The 16,428-nt window shown below is 41.4% G+C and overlaps 1 protein-coding gene across 2 annotated transcripts in view; it reads left to right on the top strand.

Annotated features, from left to right (window-relative positions):
- The window catches only part of DNAAF9 (dynein axonemal assembly factor 9), a 131,329-nt gene that overhangs the window by 100,307 nt on the left and 14,594 nt on the right, over positions 1 to 16,428 (top strand). For both annotated transcript variants that reach the window (XM_019462662.2, XM_053890397.1), the window contains exons 29-30: positions 6,015 to 6,052; positions 15,269 to 15,404. In XM_019462662.2, the coding sequence (XP_019318207.1) occupies positions 6,015 to 6,052; positions 15,269 to 15,404 (174 nt within the window). The remainder of the gene's footprint in view (positions 1 to 6,014; positions 6,053 to 15,268; positions 15,405 to 16,428) is intronic.

Genomic DNA, 16,428 nt, shown 5'->3' with positions numbered 1-16,428 from the left:
CCTACTCCAGTATGTTTCAATGGAAAGAGATTTACTAAAGGACATTACAGCTTGCAGAGTCTCCAAGAGGGCCGGGATGTATTGGCTAGGCAGCCAGGAGCAATCAAACCTCTTAGGGCTGCCCTGGTAGGAGGGATATCTCAACCACTTCCTTCACCAGAAAATGGGATCTGCTTAGCATACATCCCCTCACTCACCTGACTCACTGCCTGTGGGAGTCTTGTAGTACATTTGGTTGGTGGAACTTAGGTCACATGCCTACCCCAGACTGCAAGAAAGGCTGGAAAGGTAGTTTGTGCTGTTTAAAAAAAAGTTGGACTTCGTAAGTTCAAGCCTAGGAAAGTTGTTTAGAAGGTACTGAGTAGTCTGAAACATGACAGATGTGCTCTGCAGTGTTCAAAACAGCACTGTTTATAAAATCAGGACGCCTGGCTGGCTTAGTAGAGTATGTGACTCTTGGCGTCGGAGTTGTAAGTTCGAGCCCTGCTTTGTTTGTAGAGATTACTTAAAAAATAAAAAATCTTTATTTAAAAAAAACACTGTTCGTAATATCAAAGAATTGGAAATAATCCAAGTGCTCATTAGTAAGAGACTGGTTAAATTTTGGGATATTCATACAATGGAATACTAGGCAGGGATTTAAAACAATTAAGTAGATTTTAACATGTAAAAATGTCCACAGTATTTTGTGAACTGAGAAAAGTAAATTGCCAAAACAATATGTATTTTTTAAATGTTTATTCCTATGTATATAGGAAATATCTAAAAGGATACATACCGAGGACACCTGGGTGGCTCAGTGGGTTGAGCATCCGACCCTTGATTTCGGCTCAGGTCATGATCCCAGGGTTGTGGATTGAGCCCTGCTTCAGTCTCTGAGCCAAAATCAAGAGTCAGTCGCTCAACCCACTGAGCCACCCAAGTACCCCCTACTTTTTTTGTTAAGTAATCTCTGTGCCCAATGTGGGGCTTGAACTCAAGACCCTGAGATCAAGGATTGCATGCTCTACCAATTGAGCCAGCCAGGCTCCCCAGGTTGTCTCCTTTTGAGTTGCAAGAGTACTTCATATTTTCTGAATCCAGGTCCTTTATCAGATAGTTGATTTGCCAAAAATTTCTCCCATGGGTTATCTTTTTATTTTTTAGATGGTATCCTCTAAATCATAAAAGCTTTTAAATTTTAATGAAGTCCAGTTTATTTTTTCTTTTGTTGCTTGTAGGTATGGTGTTATATCTAAGAAAGCATTGCCTAGGGGTGTGCCTGGGTGGCTCAGTAGGTTAAGCGTCTGACTTCAGCTCAGTTCATGATCTCATGGTCCGTGAGTTCAGGCCCCACGTCGGGCTCTGTGCTGCCAGTTCAGAGCCTGGACCCCACTTCAGATTCTGTCTCCCCTTCTCTCTGCCCCTCCCCTACTCATGCTCTGTCTCTCTCTGTCTCAAAAATAAATAAAAGCATTGAAAAAAAAATTTTTAAAGCATTGCCTAATCCAAGGTCACAAAGATTTATTCCAGTGTTTTCTTCTGTTTTATAGTTTTAGCTCTTACATGTAGACCTGTGTTCCATCTTGAGTTAATTTTTACATATAGCATGAAGTAGGAGTCTGACTTCGTTGTTTCACGTGTTGATATCCAGTTCTCTCCGCACCATTTGTTGAAAAGACTTATTCTTTCTCCATTGAATTGTCTTGGCACTTTTGTAAAAAACCGATTGACTATCAATGTGAAGGCTTATTTTCTGGGCTGTCAGTTGTGTTCCACTGATAGATATGTCTGTCATCATGCCAGTACCACATTGTTTTTTGTTTTTTTGTTTTTTTGTTTTTAATTTTTTTTACGTTTATTTATTTTTGAGACAGAGAGCGTGAACGGGGGAGGGTCAGAGAGAGAGGGAGACACAGAATCTGAAACAGGCTCCAGGCTCTGAGCTGTCAGCACAGAGCCCGATGCGGGGCTCGAACTCACAGACTGCGAGATCATGACCTGAGCCGAAGTTGGTCGCCCAACCGACTGAGCCACCCAGGCACCCCCAGTACCACATTGTTTTGATTATTGTAGCTTTGTAGTAAGCTTTGAAATTGAGAAGTGAGAGTCCTTCAATTTGTTCTTTTTCAAGATTGTTTTGACTATTCTGAGTTCCTTGCATTCCCATGTAAACTTAAGGATCAGCTTGTCAGTTTTCTGCCAGAAAAGACAACTGAGATTTTAGTAGGGATTGTATTGAATTTATAGATCTGTTTGAGAAGTATTGCCATCTTAAAAATACTAAGCCTCACAATCCATGAACCTGGCTGTCTTTCCATTTATTTAGGTCTTAAATTTCTTTCAGCAATGTTTTAGTTTTCAGTGTACAGCTCTTATGCTTTCTTTGTTTAATTTATTCCTAAATATTTTTGTTCTTTGTGGTGTTATTATAAATGAAATTGTTTTCTGCATATCATCTTTGGATTGTTCATTGCTTTGTTTTGTATGACTCTGTGATTTTTCTATATACAAAAGTGTGTCATGAGTACACAGAGATAGCTTTACTTTTTTCTTTCCAATCTGGAGGCTTTGTATTTGTTTTTTTTGGTTTTTGGGTTTTTTTTTTTTTTTTTTTTTCCTAAATGTCCTTACTAGAACCTCCAGTATAATGTTGAGTAGAAGTAGCAAGAACGGACATTGTGTCTTATTCCTGATCTGAAAGGGAAAGCATCTAGTCTTTAACCATTAAATATGATGTTAGCTATGGATTATATATTGCTTTTATCATAAACGATTTTTTGAGAATCAAGTTTTTGTAAAGTGGCTACCTTAGCAAAGGTAAAATTTACATCATTGTTTCTAGATCATGGTTAAACAAAAAAAAAAACAGCTGGGGGCAGAGCATAATAGGGCTTCTTCTTCCATTCTGTGAAGTGGAGGTTAGTGTGTCTAATTTAAGGATGGGCTCAGTTTGGATTCAGAATGGTTATATGTGAGATTTACCTGGTGTCTTTTTTCTAGAGGATTTCATTCAGTGAGTGTCTTGTGTCTGCTGTGTGCCAGGAACTATTCTAATCGTTGAGAGGGCCGCAAGGAATAAGTCGTCCCACATCTGCCTGTGTGACAGCTACATTTTTGTGAATATGCATGTAGGAATTGTGGGGCCCATGTTTTAGGGCAGATTGGATCAGTATCATCATTTCTTGATTTACTAGAATTTTATTTAAATCAGGTACTTGGTTGGCACACTACAAAATGCACAATACCATACCTATGTGAGGCTTAGGAATATATATCACACTTGCTTTTGTTACTTAGAGGAAGAGCTGGTAAATAACCTGTACATACATTATTTTAACGTTTATTGGCACAAAATTTGTCTGCTCTGTTTAAGAGTCATGTCTGCTAGGAATTTACCCAAGGGATACAGGAGTACTGATGCATAGGGGCACTTGTACCCCAATCTTTATAGCAGCACTCTCAACAATAGCCAAATTATGGAAAGAGCCTAAATGTCCATCAACTGATGAATGAATAAAGAAATTGTGGTTTATATACACAATGGAGTACTACGTGGCAATGAGAAATAATGAAATATGGCCCTTTGTAGCAACGTGGATGGAACTGGAGAGTGTTGTGCTAAGTGAAATAAGCCATACAGAGAAAGACAGATACCATATGGTTTCACTCTTATGTGGATCCTGAGAAACTTAACAGAAACCCATGGGGGAGGGGAAGGAAAAAAAAAAAAAGAGGTTAGAGTGGGAGAGAGACAAAGCATAAGAAACTCTTAAAAACTGAGAACAAACTGAGGGTTGATGGGGGTGGGAGGGAGGGGAGGGTGGGTGATGGGTATTGAGGAGGGCACCTTTTGGGATGAGCACTGGGTGTTGTATGGAAACCAGTTTGACGATAAATTTCATATATTGAAAAAAAATAAAATAATAAAATAATAAAACAAAAGTCATGTTATGACAGGCACTCTTCAAAAATGTTACAGTTTGGGGGGGGGATGGGCTAAATGGGTAAGGGGCACTAAGGAATCTACTCGTGAAATCATTGTTGCACTGTATGATAACTAATTTGGATGTAAATTTTAAAAATTAAAAAATAAAATTAAAAAAAACCGTTAGAGTTTGGTAAGGAGGATGATATGTAGAGAAGGAAAGCAGGGAGCCAACATTTATTTTGTGCTATTTGTCTCGCACTGTGATGCTTTACCCTCTCTTGATCCTCAAAATCCCTCTTTAAGGTAGGCATCATTACCATGTTTTACCTTGAGGGAGCTAATGCTCAGAAAAGTTCAATAATTTTCCAAATGCCACACCAATGAATGTACACAATCAATCGTGTTATAGATAGGAAGTCCTATAATAAAATATTTAATGCAATTTTATAAGAATTATAAAGAAGCAGTGGTAACTGCTAGTTGGATTAGGAAAGAAAGCTAACATGAATTTGAAGGACAGATGCCAAAGATGCCAAGATAAGAGAAATTGCATTCCAGTTTTAGGGAGTCATATATATGTGCAAGTCTATGTTTTCTTTGCAGCTGTCAGAGATTTAAAGCATGAGCATCCAGCCTGTGATTGGATAAAATGCCTTGAGGGGGAGCTTTGCTTGTCTTGTGTAAGATGTCTTTGGTGTGAATTGCTGTGGGCTGCTGTGAGGGAGCTAGCAGGGTGCTGAGAAGGCCTTTAAGAGCATGTACTCTAAAGTGACAGGCACTGATGGGGACAGACACTTTCTAAGAATGTATTTGCTATTGTGTCAGGCCATTCAGTAGACTGAGTGCAGTGAAGTCAGTGAGTTCTGTTCTTGGGGAAACTCCACAGTGTGGAAGGATGTCTCTTCCCTGTTCCATGACTCTTGATCTTGCCCAGAGCACGTAGGGGTTCCTCCTTGGAATTCCTCAGAAACCATGAGGGAGTCAGGCAAGAGAACCTCATCAACAGTCCAAAGTGGTATTCATCCAGCTCACTTGTCCACCAAATTTGGTTCCAAATAGTGTTTTCAGAAAGCAAATAGAATGATGAAGACTTGCCACCACTAAGGAGATTGCAGGAGAGAAATTCTCCCTGGTGTTTTGAACATCATTACCACGTGCCACCTAGACCAACAACAATTCAGAAGCATGGATTCAGCAAGCATCTCATTTGTAGGGAGAGAAAACATGGGAGCTCTGTGGTGCTAAACAGACCTGGGACCCTGCATAAGCCCTCCCACTTTCTAGCTTTGTCTAAGGCCATGGGCAAAGTGCTTAGACTGTTCAGCTGTTACAAACCCACCTGCTCTTCTCAGCTTGTGAGTACCCAAGGCATGGAGTAGACATGAGGACAGAGCAAGACCATACATGTGAACTGCTTGCATGGTACCCAGGCCATAGGAAGAACTTTGAAAAAAGGCAGCTATTCTCACTAGTGTTAGCTCTCTTCCCTGAGAAGGGTACTGTGATGTTTTAGGAGTTTTAAAGCACTGGCAGAGTGGGTTTTTCTCGTAGTTAACAAGCTCACACTTTGAATCAGTCACCTTCACCTGCTTCATCTGTGATCCAGTCAGTTTCCTGCTATTCATTCACCATTAGAGCTCAGAATAGTGTTAAAGGAGAACCAGGATTCTAGCGTGCACAGGAAGGGAAGTGTGGCAGCTTTAGCACTGAAGACCCAAACAGGGGAAGGTAATTCTCATTTTCCCATGAAATTTCCCTTCACTATCAGGACAGTGTCTCTTTCAAAGAAAAAAAAAAACAAAAACATCAATTTTCTTTCTCTGTTTCCTATTGTCTATAGAGAACAGGCCCTATATCCCCTCTTCAACAGTATCCCCTCTTCAACATTCCATCAAGAGTTGGCCACATAAGAGCTTTTCTGTGGGGTTCCTTGGTTTGCCTGTGAAAACCTTTTGCAGAGCCATGGCTATTCTTGGTACTTAGTACTGCCTGCCACTTGCCTTATTGAATAAGTCAGCTTGGATAGTCACAGTTTAGTGGGAAATAACCAGTGACAATCCTAACATTAATGTTTTTAAATATTTCTCTTTTTTCCTCTCCATAGATTTCTCTTTCCTAAATGTCTTGACCAGTGTTCACAAGGTAAGCAATATGTTTTACTTCTTGCTTTTGCATGCCTTTCAAATTGTGTTTAGATGCAACAGACTTCTCTCTTCATGCTCTTTCTTACCATTCTAAAATCTAAAATGAACAGGAGCACCAGGGTCGCTCTGTCAGTTAAACCTCTGACTCTTGGTTTTGGCTCAGGTCATGATCTCATGATTCATGGGTTTGAGCCCCACATAGTGCTCTGCACTGGCAGTGTGGAGGCTGGTTGGGATTCTCTCTCTCTCTCCATCCCTTCCCTGCTCGCTCTCTCTCTTTCTCAAAATAAATATTTTAAGTCTAAAACAAACAAAATTGGTCCAGGGAAATTTTGACATCTTTTTCTTTTATCATAGTTGATAGGCATATTTCTTCCCAAGTTTATCTCTTAAGATGATAAGTTGCCATAACAGCACCTCCCTTGAGCACCTCCCTTATTAAGCCTTCCCTGGCCTTCCAACTAATATCAATGGACTAAAAAGGTATCAGGTATTCCTAGCCTCTGGATCAACATGATCTTGATGCACTTCTCCTGTCCCATGAGTATATAGTATGGTCCGGTAGGACCTTCTCCCTTAATCCCCTCCTGCATACACTGGAATTTTCCACACCTCCTTGATAACATTTAGAAAAGTCCACCCATCCTGTAGGTTACACTCAACTTCACATTGTCCTATCATTTGGCAACCCTGGAAGCAGCACTTTTTAGTCATGTTAACTATGGTGCCTGGAGACCCAGAATAAACTCTAAATTTCCTGTAGTGATGATAAAATGCTCATTGTTGTCAGAAGACCTGGGGTCTGAGCTTCCTGAGCCAGCCCAGCAAGTAGAAATCAGATAGAAGGAAATAACTCAGTGTCCCCAGCACAGTTTTGCCTTGCTGATCCCATTGCCAGTCCACAGGGAGCGGAGACAACCAAGCATACCAGAGCTATTGTCTTGGGAAACAGCTGAGCTGGGTGCAGTGCAGGCCTGACCAGGAGCCAGGTCACTGGAGGGAAGGATGTGTGTATTGGGCTGCTGCACTAGGGCGTCTTAAGTCCAGCTTTTAGAGGCCCTTGTTGCTTTCCAGGCACTGTACCCCAGAAGCAGAGGGAAATAGAGGTGGCTGGGCCTTCCCACAGTATCCACTCCAGGCAGATGAAAGAGATTTTATGGAGGTTGGATCAGTAGAATCTGGTGGCAAACTAGATATGGGGCATGAGTTGGAGAAGGAAGTATCTAGGATGAACCCCTCTAAGTTTCTAGGTTGGAAGATCAGGAAGGTTGTCAGTATCTGTCCTGGGAATAGAAAGCATAGGCAAAAACATAGGTCCAGGAGATAACCAAGGATCACTGTCTGGTCCTCAGATACATGTTTGTAACTTATGGCCAAAGCCAAGGGTGTGGGCTATCATTATCCCCTGTCCACCACATGATTACTGCCACCCTAATGCACCTTGACTCGTTGGTACTTTCTCCCTCAGTGCCCCTCTGCTTTTTTTGCGCACAAAGCACAGATGAGCCTTGGGGAGGAGCTGTGTCTTCAATGTCCATGAACCTGGGCCACTATTGTAGGAGGAAAGTCCTTTTAGGCCGAGACAGACTAGATTCTCTCTGGCACTTGGTAGACACATTTTAACACTGTTTCCTCACTCAGAGTCCAAAGGCAACTTGTGTCAAGCTCTGTGCATGTGTAAAGATAGGGATGTGACCACATGTGGGCAGATGACCTTGAGGCCATACATGCTGTTTTTCTAAACTTGGAAGGGCTTGTAGAGTAACAGTGTCTTAGTAATTATCTTCCTCTTATATATGGGCCTAAGGGACCCTATGAACTGATCTGACCTGGCTCACCATGGGCATGGGCTGCCCAGGGAGGGAGGAAATAAAAGGCAAGTATTTCTTTTATCCTCAGAGATTTGGTGGCTAGCTTGGCGGTAGGATCTGCCACCAGTAGACAAACACTTCATGTCCTGAGGGAGCATATTGCCTCCCTTTGCTCCTGAGCATGAGTCAGGTTCCCTGTTTGATTGCTTTTACAACAAAGGATTGTTTTACAACAAGAAAAGGACTATATTGCAGCCCCAAGATAATGCGTGTTACAGAAATCCAAGAATTAGGAAATAATCTCAATGCTTAAACAGCAAACAAGATTCATTATAATGCTGATTTGAAAGCAAAGCAAAGACATTTTACTACCACTTTTGGAAGTATCTACAGATAGATAAAAGCAGTAAACTTTTTTTCTGGGCCATTGGAAGCTTTTAGCTCAGACCAGTGCCGTCAGACCTCAGAGGGGTTTCTCCATTCTGGGGAGTGGTCATATCAGGCTGCCCGCTCACTCACAGCCCAGACTGGTAATACCTTGGCCAAATGTGGGTATCCACTCCTTGATACAGAACAGAAGGAAGCTCCTGGCCCAAACAAGATGAAACCGCCCACAGTGGCCTCTTCACCCTGTGCTCCAGATAACTGCTGTACCTGCCCTCACAGATGGCATTTCCTCTTGGCAGGTGGTAGTTTGCATAGCTGGCCTAAGGAATGCGGAGGATAATCCTTTTGCTTGTTTCCCTATAAAGCAAAGCCCCTTTTCTGTGTCCAATTCCTGACCTAAAATCCCAATCCACAAGGTTTATCTACATGACACTCATGAGGCAGACAGAACTTTGGGCAAGGTATCTGTCAGAGGTCTTTTCTGGCCTTTTTCTGAACAGGCCCTGCCTATGTTTGTGACCCTGGCACATGCCACTTGGGTTGGCACATTTACACTAGTCCCAACTCTCCAGTTTCTTTTGCCCAAGAAGATACCAAACAGAATCTAGGGCCTTTATAGGTCTTCACTCAGCCTTTGCTGGCCCCTCCCTGCAAGATCCACCACAGCTATTCTTGTCTGCTGCTGGAAATCTCATGGGCCTCTTGCAAGATCCAGCTCCCATGTCTGTCATCTCCGGAATGTGCTGAGCCTTCTAGAACCCAGTTTGCTTCCCCACTATGCCCCATTCTGGGCCTGGCATGCCATGAGCCTCTGGGCTCGGTGCCAGAGGAGGAGGGAGGAAGAAGCTTGGTTTGAGTACCCTTTTGTACTTTATGAATTTTCTACCAAAACCATAGATAGATAGATAGATAGATAGATAGATAGATAGATAGATCGATCAGTAAGTCTTAGCTTTCAGATGGTTGTCTGATGAATGGGATTTGCTCAGACTTATAAATGAGGAAAACTCTGACACATGGGTACCCACAACTTAACTACTTAGGCAGGTGCCCTGGAGATCAGGTTGCATGTATCTTTTATTATACTTGATTCATTCATTCATTTATTCAACAAATCTGTATCTGGCACCTGCTCCAACCCAGTCCTTGGGGATTAGGGAAACCTTCTGGAAGAGATGCTATTCACATTGTCTATAGCCTGAAAGAGGAGTTGGGCCAACAAAGAGGAAAGAACAGATGGTTCCAGGCAGAAGGAACAATAAGAGTAAAGGCCTGATGGTGACCAGAGCATACCCAGGCCACTGAGGAAGCACAGCATGGCAGATAGGTCAGGCAGGCCAAGAAGTTTGCAGTCCCTGGAATGCATTGAAATATTTTAAGTAGGGAAGTGATGAAGATCAGATTTTCTGGTTTTGAAAGATAACTCTTTTGAAAGATAGTAGTTAAAATGAATTGTAGTAAAAACAGCCTGGAAGTGCACAAAATAAGCAGTGACCTAATGAAGAAAGTGGTAGACTGCACTAGACAAACAGTAGCCAGGATTGAGAGTGGATGATGGATCCAGGAGCTACTTGGCACTCACCAGGCCTAGAGGAGGATTCTGGTGCCTGCATGGCCCACATTTGGGGAATCAGGAAGCCTTTCACCAAGAGACCAGAGGAGGCAGAGCTGCCCTCACCACTTAGATTTTAAGGAAAGCCATTGAGGAAACTCACCCTTGAATCCTTAGAGGTCCCTCAAGCACTGTGCAGAGGCGTAAGGTCAACTTAATAGCTGAGCACTAAACAGATACATGAGAAGAGTAGGACCTGTGTCTTAGAATCAAGGAACTGATAGATCCCTAAACTATACATAAGCACTTAAGAAGAAGGTTCTGTGCTTGGCAGGTCAGCTGTAAGTCCTGGCATCTGTGGTCCCGGGCATGATACATAACCTTTGTGCTTCGTGTGTGCCCTTTTCCCCGTGTTAACATGTGACCACTGGCATGAAGCTCCTAATCCCTGCTCCCTAGTCATGAATGGAATGCATCCAGACAATTTGTGAGGTTAGATTCAGTCTTTAGCAATTTTGGAACACTTTTCTCATTAGTATGAGTAGTGAGAGGAAGGAAGTATAATTTATTTCTGCCACAGACTAGAGGCAGGGGCCAAGGATCCTGGAAGTTGCCTTTGATCTAGTGATGGCCACTCATCTACCTTCCTGTTGGTTGCTATTGCTGAGGCCCACGTGCCACAGCCACCCCTGTTGGTCTGAGAAATGGATTAGTCCAAGCCCCTCAGTGTACGCATAGAGGTCCCATTTTAAGCTGTTGCTGCGCTGGTAATGAGGATGGTGGTAGTGGTGGTGGCCATAAGTTGCATTTAATGAGTTCTTTCTATCTGCAGGCCCTGTGAAAACTATTTACTGATAACCTGCAGGTATGTGTTATTGTTCCCATCTAACAGAGGAGGAAATTTGGCTCAGAGAGAGGAGTTTGCCCCTGATGTCACTCATTAGCAATTAGTGGAACCCTACATTCAAACTCAAGGTCTGCCTGGCTCTAAAACCCATGCTTGAATCTTTACATCATGCTGTCTTTTTACATATATGAAGAAGATAAATAAGAATATGAGTCTTGTATTTTAAACACCACCTGTGTTATTTATAGGAAGGAACTTTTATAGTTTAGAGAAGAGGAGGAGCAGAGTGGAATGAGGGAAGGATTGAAAATACTAGGGAAAATTTTAATGAAGAAGTAAGCTTTACCAAAATTAAAAGGTTAAAAAACTTAAAAAAACAAGGTGCAGAACAGTATAACATGCCACTGTTTGTGGGGGGAGAAAAGCATACACACATTTACTTGTGCATACTTAGCACATCCTGGAAGAAGAGCTGAGAATCTGATAATGGTGATTGCCTTCAGGGAAGAGAACTAGGTGGCTGGGGAGGAAGGGAATTTATTTTATCTGTAAACCCTTCTTTACCTTGTTTGAGTTTTGCCCTCAGAAACTAAATATAACTAATTTTTTTGAACTAAACACCCAGCTGAACTAAATCAGTACAGAGTCCTCTATACTGAGTGTTCATTATTCAGGATCCCACAATTACAAGGTTACATAGGAAAGTTGACATCTCTGTAATTTAGAAATAATTGCTTATGAACTAATCATTTATCAAAGCTAGTCTCGGAGTGCCTAGGTGGCTCATTCAAGGTTAGGCATCTGACTCTTGATCTCAGCTCAGCTCCTGATCTCACGGTTTGTGAGATGGAGCCCCATGTCGGGCTCTGTGCTGACAGTGCAGAGCCTGCTTGGGATTCTCTCTCTCTGCCCTTTCCCTGCTCGTGCTCTCTTTCTCTCAAAATAAAATAAATAAACTTAAAAAAAACAAGATTGATGATGAGAATTGATCCTTAGATATGGAGTTAATGATAATACCCATGAAAATTCTATTACAAAACAGAATATAGGGGCGCCTGGATGGCTCAGTTGGTTAAGCGTCCAAGTCCTGGTTTCAGACCAGGTCACGATCTCACAGTTTGTGAGTTCGAGCCCTGCATTGGGCTCTGCGTTGACAGTGCAGAGCCTGCTTGGGATTCTCTCTCTCTCCCCCTCTCTCTCTGCCCCTCCCCCACTTGCTCTCTGTCTCTCAAAATAAATAAAATTAAAAATTTTCCAAAAAAAGTAGAATATAAATGTTGAAAATCTTGAAGACTTATAAAATGAAATTATATTTAACAAAGAATTACAAGGCAGCAGGAAATAACTCTGTCTGTATCTTCCAAAGTGGGAGATCAATAAAGTTTAGAGCTGTAAAATCAAGTTATAAAGAGTTAAATTCTTAGTATATAGTTAGTTTTAAAGATATAAGAACATTCACTGGAGAAACTAAATAATATAACCAACCAGAAAGTGACGGTGGAAATGGGAAGAACACTTACCAGCTTCCACATCAGTCACGTAGAAAAGCCAGTAGACATTGTGTAAAAGGGACATTATAAGAAACAGTGATTTAGATCTATTAAAAAGTGTCTCAGTCAGTTAAGCGTCTGACTCTCGATTTCAGCTCAGGTCATGATCTCCTGGTTCATGAGTTCAAGCCCCAACTCGGGCTCTTTGCTGACAGCATGGAGCTTGCTTGGGATATTCTCTCTCTCTCGCTCTCGCTCTCGCTCTCGCACTCGCTCTCTCGCTCTCTCGCTCTCTCGCTCTCTCTCTCTCTCTCTCCCCCTCTCCCCCCCTCCCCCTCTCCCCCTCTCCCCCTCCCTCTCTATGTGCCCCTCCCTTGCTTTCTATCGCTCTCAAAACAAATAAACTTCAAAAAAATTTTTAAAGCTGTAAGGATAGCCATTGTAAGAACTAAAAACAGACTATAAGCCCACCACTTATCAGAAGAAAACAAAAAATAAGGAATGCAGAGATAATACTGCTAAAGATAAAAAAAAAAAAAAAAGACTTTTAAACGGATCCAATATAACCAAGGTGAAAGAACCAAAGTGTCAGTAAATGCAAATGGGATAAACATATATTAAAAGGAAAAGTATCTCAGATTAAACCAAAAAACAAAACCTAATTCTGTGATGCTGTATACAAGAGAAGCATACAAATCTAAATAAGGATGATGATAAAAGAATGGGAAAAAACATAACAGACAAATATAGACAAAAAGGAAAGAGGTGACACTAACAGCAAAGTTAAATTCAAACCAAAAAGCTGAAAAGTTTCAAAGGCAGTTTTTCATGATAAAGGATACCATCTATGCAACCTGTTATGAGTATTTCTATGCCAAATAATTCAAAAGAAAGCATGTACCCTTAAGTTATGACATTACTAAACAAGAAATAACTTTTTAAAATGTTTATTTATTTATTTTGAGGGAGAGAGAGAGAGAGAGCAGAGCATAGGAGGGGCAGAAAGAGAGAAGGAAAAAGAATCCCAAGCAGGCTCCACACTGTCAACACAGAGCCTGACTCGGGGCTCAATCTAAGGAACCATGAAATTAAGACCTGAGACAAAATCAAAAATCAGACACTTAACCAACTAAGCCACCCAGGTGCCCCAAGACATAACTTTTTAAAATAATGAATTAAGCATTCAACTTAAGTTGGAAAAAGAACAAGAAATTCTTTTAATAATTTATATTTAAAAAGATTGAATCTATAAAAGAGATCTAGCTACTAGTATGTTAAGCAACATTACATGGAAATAAGGAGACACTACAGACTGAAAGAGAATTAGGAGATGTATCCGTGAAATATAGTGTGTGGACTTTGGTTCCTGATTCAAAAAAATTAACTCTAGGAAAACATTCATGAGGCAGAGAAGTTTGAACATGGACTATATTATTTTTTATATTGAAGAATTTGTTGTTAATTTTTAACTTTTTAAAGGGTCATCTTATGGAGATATATATACTAAAATATTTTTGGATAAAATAATAGGATGTCTGAGATTGGCTTCAAAATCATCCGGGGGAAAGGGGGAAAGGCTGGCATATGGTATGGAAGAATTAGCCAAGTGTTGTTAATTCTTTTTTCTTTTTTAAGTTTACTTATTTATTTTGAGAGAGAGAGATGGAACACATGGGCCAGAGGGGAGGGGGCAGAGAGAGATGGAGAGAAAGAATCCCAAGCAGGCTTTGTGCTGTCAGCTTGGAGCCCTAACTGGCACTCCATCCCACGAACCATGAGATAGTGACCTGAGCTAACACCAAGAGTCGGACATTTAACCAACCGAGCCACCCAGGCGCCCCATATGTTGTTAATTCTTAAAGCCAGATGATGGGCCATGGGAGTTCGTTGTACTATTATACTATTATATTTTAATATTTATCTTGAGAGAGAGCATGAATAGGGGAAGGGCAGAGAGAGAGAGAGAGAGAGAGAGTCAGAATCCCAAACAGGCTCCACGCTGTCAGCACAGAGCCTGAAGCAGGGCTCAATCCCATAAACCATGAGAGTATGACCTGAACCGAAACCAAGAGTCAGATACTTAACTGACTGAGCCACCTAGGTGCCCCCATTATACTACTTCTAAAATTTTTGTATATGTTGAGGCACCTGGGTGGCTCAGTTGGTTAAGCGTCCCGACTTCAGCTCAGGTCATGATCTCATGGTTTGTGGGTTCTAGCCCCGCATCAGGCTCTGTACTAACAGCTCAGAGCCTGGAGCCTGCTTCAGATTCTGTGTCTCTTTCTGTCTCTCTGCCCCTCCCCTGCTTGTACACGTGCTCTCTCACTCAAAAATAAATGAGTAAACATTTCAAATTAAAATTTTTGTATACGTTTGAAATTTTCACAGTAATATTAAGTGAATGAAAATGGTTGAATAACAAAAATGCAAGTGATCTTGTAGTAGAAATGGTGTGTGTGCTATGATCATAACTATGTCAAAACAGGAATGAGTATGGAAGAGGTATTATAATTACATTGGTATGGTGGGATAAGGTAGCTTCCCTGATTTCCAAATTCTCTATAGCATAGATTTTCCTTTTGTATTTTTATGGAAGTTTGGGAGGTATTGTGACCCACTTCACAATCCCTCATTACATGTGCCACTCTTCTTATTGTATGACTGTGAATGCCTGTGTTAGCACTTATCTTGGAATTAGGTGCATGTAAGTGACTCCTTGGCTGGGCACTCTTTGAGAATCTAACGGTTAGTGCCCGATGTATGGTTAGTGCTTGGTAAATGTCTGTGGTCTGAACTGGTGAAGGTGTGTGGCACAGTTTCCTGAAAAGGTTAAGGATAAAAGGGATGTGGAATGGGCCCTCCGATAAAGAAGCTCCAGGTGTCAGCTGGAAAGCAGAATTGAGAAAATAGAGAAAGTTAAGAAGTAAGGCAGTTCCAGGGTTGAGGCCATTCACCTCAAGAAGTGGCAATGACAGAAAGGGGAACAGGTGTTGGGGGGTCAGGGGCATCTACATAAGACCCCTATTAGAAGGGATGATCAGGGAGGGAGCAAGGGCCCACATTTGTGTGAGCCCTCAGCCCCAGTAAGGACTCTGAAGCCTGAACCGTTCTTGGTTTTATTCCCCAGGCCTGGTGAGTAATGTGGTATTCACCAGTCACACCACGGAGCAGAGGCACCCTCTCCTTGTCCAGCTGCAGACCCTCATCAGGGCTGCCAATCCTACTGCAGCCTTCATTCTTGCAGAAAATGGGATTGTCACCAGGTAAACTTACCAAGTTCACTTCACCCTATAGGAGCAGCCACTTTCTCAGACACCACACTCTGGCTATGGCCCACAGGGTCTTTGTACTGTATCTAAGACCTGGGCATTTATAGAAGTGCTTTTGGTGTTGTGCAAAAATCAGCAAGACGACCCCATGTGTCAGTATCCTGTACTGTTTTGAGAGATTTTGTCTTGATGGATTCACATTTTCATCCATTAAAGAATGAAGTCAAGACTCTCAATATTACTTGTATTAAGATGTGGAAGAAATGGGATAGAGAACATAGAGAAATGAGCTTTTTACTTCATGGACTTGGGTCCAAATTACAAACTAAAAATAGAGAATTGATGACTCTGTGTGTGTGTCTGTGTGTGTGTGTGAAGAGGAAACATCTGGTCATAAAGCACATTTATTTGCTCAATAAAGATATACTAAAAGGTACATACTTTTTATATAATTTTGACTTTGAGCAATGTAAATATTTTACATATTCAGAAATTAAGTTGACAAAGAGGGATAAAACTAAATGAAAAAGTGAATCCATTTGTATATCAAAGTAATAATGACCACACACAAAACAATTAATTCAAATAACTTTTAAACATAAACATTGGAGGGGTGCCTGGGTGACTCAGCTAGTGAAGCATCCCGACTTCAACTCAGGTCATGATCTCACGGTTTGTGGGTTCTAGCACCACATCAGGCTCTGTGCTGACATCTCAGAGCCTGGAGCCTGCTTCAGATTCTGTGTCTCCCTATCTCTCTGCCCTTCCCCTGCTCGCACTCGGTCTCTCTCCAAAACAAATAAACATTTTTAAAAAATTTTTAAATAAACATAAACATTGGAACCCTGATTTCAAACATCATTTGTTAGATAAGGAAGATAATAAATATGAAGTGGGAAAAGGGAAGAGAAACCCTGTGAATGGAGTCAATATAAGTTCAGTATTTCAATTAAAAAATGTATATTTTCTAGCTCTTCCCATTGAAAGGGACCAGAAATACTAATACCACAGTAGAATA

Source organism: Panthera pardus, unplaced genomic scaffold (assembly GCF_024362965.1).
Source record: "Panthera pardus isolate Hobbes unplaced genomic scaffold, ASM2436296v1 HiC_scaffold_25, whole genome shotgun sequence".
NCBI lineage: Eukaryota > Metazoa > Chordata > Mammalia > Carnivora > Felidae > Panthera > Panthera pardus.
This window is presented reverse-complemented; position numbering and strand designations above follow the sequence as displayed.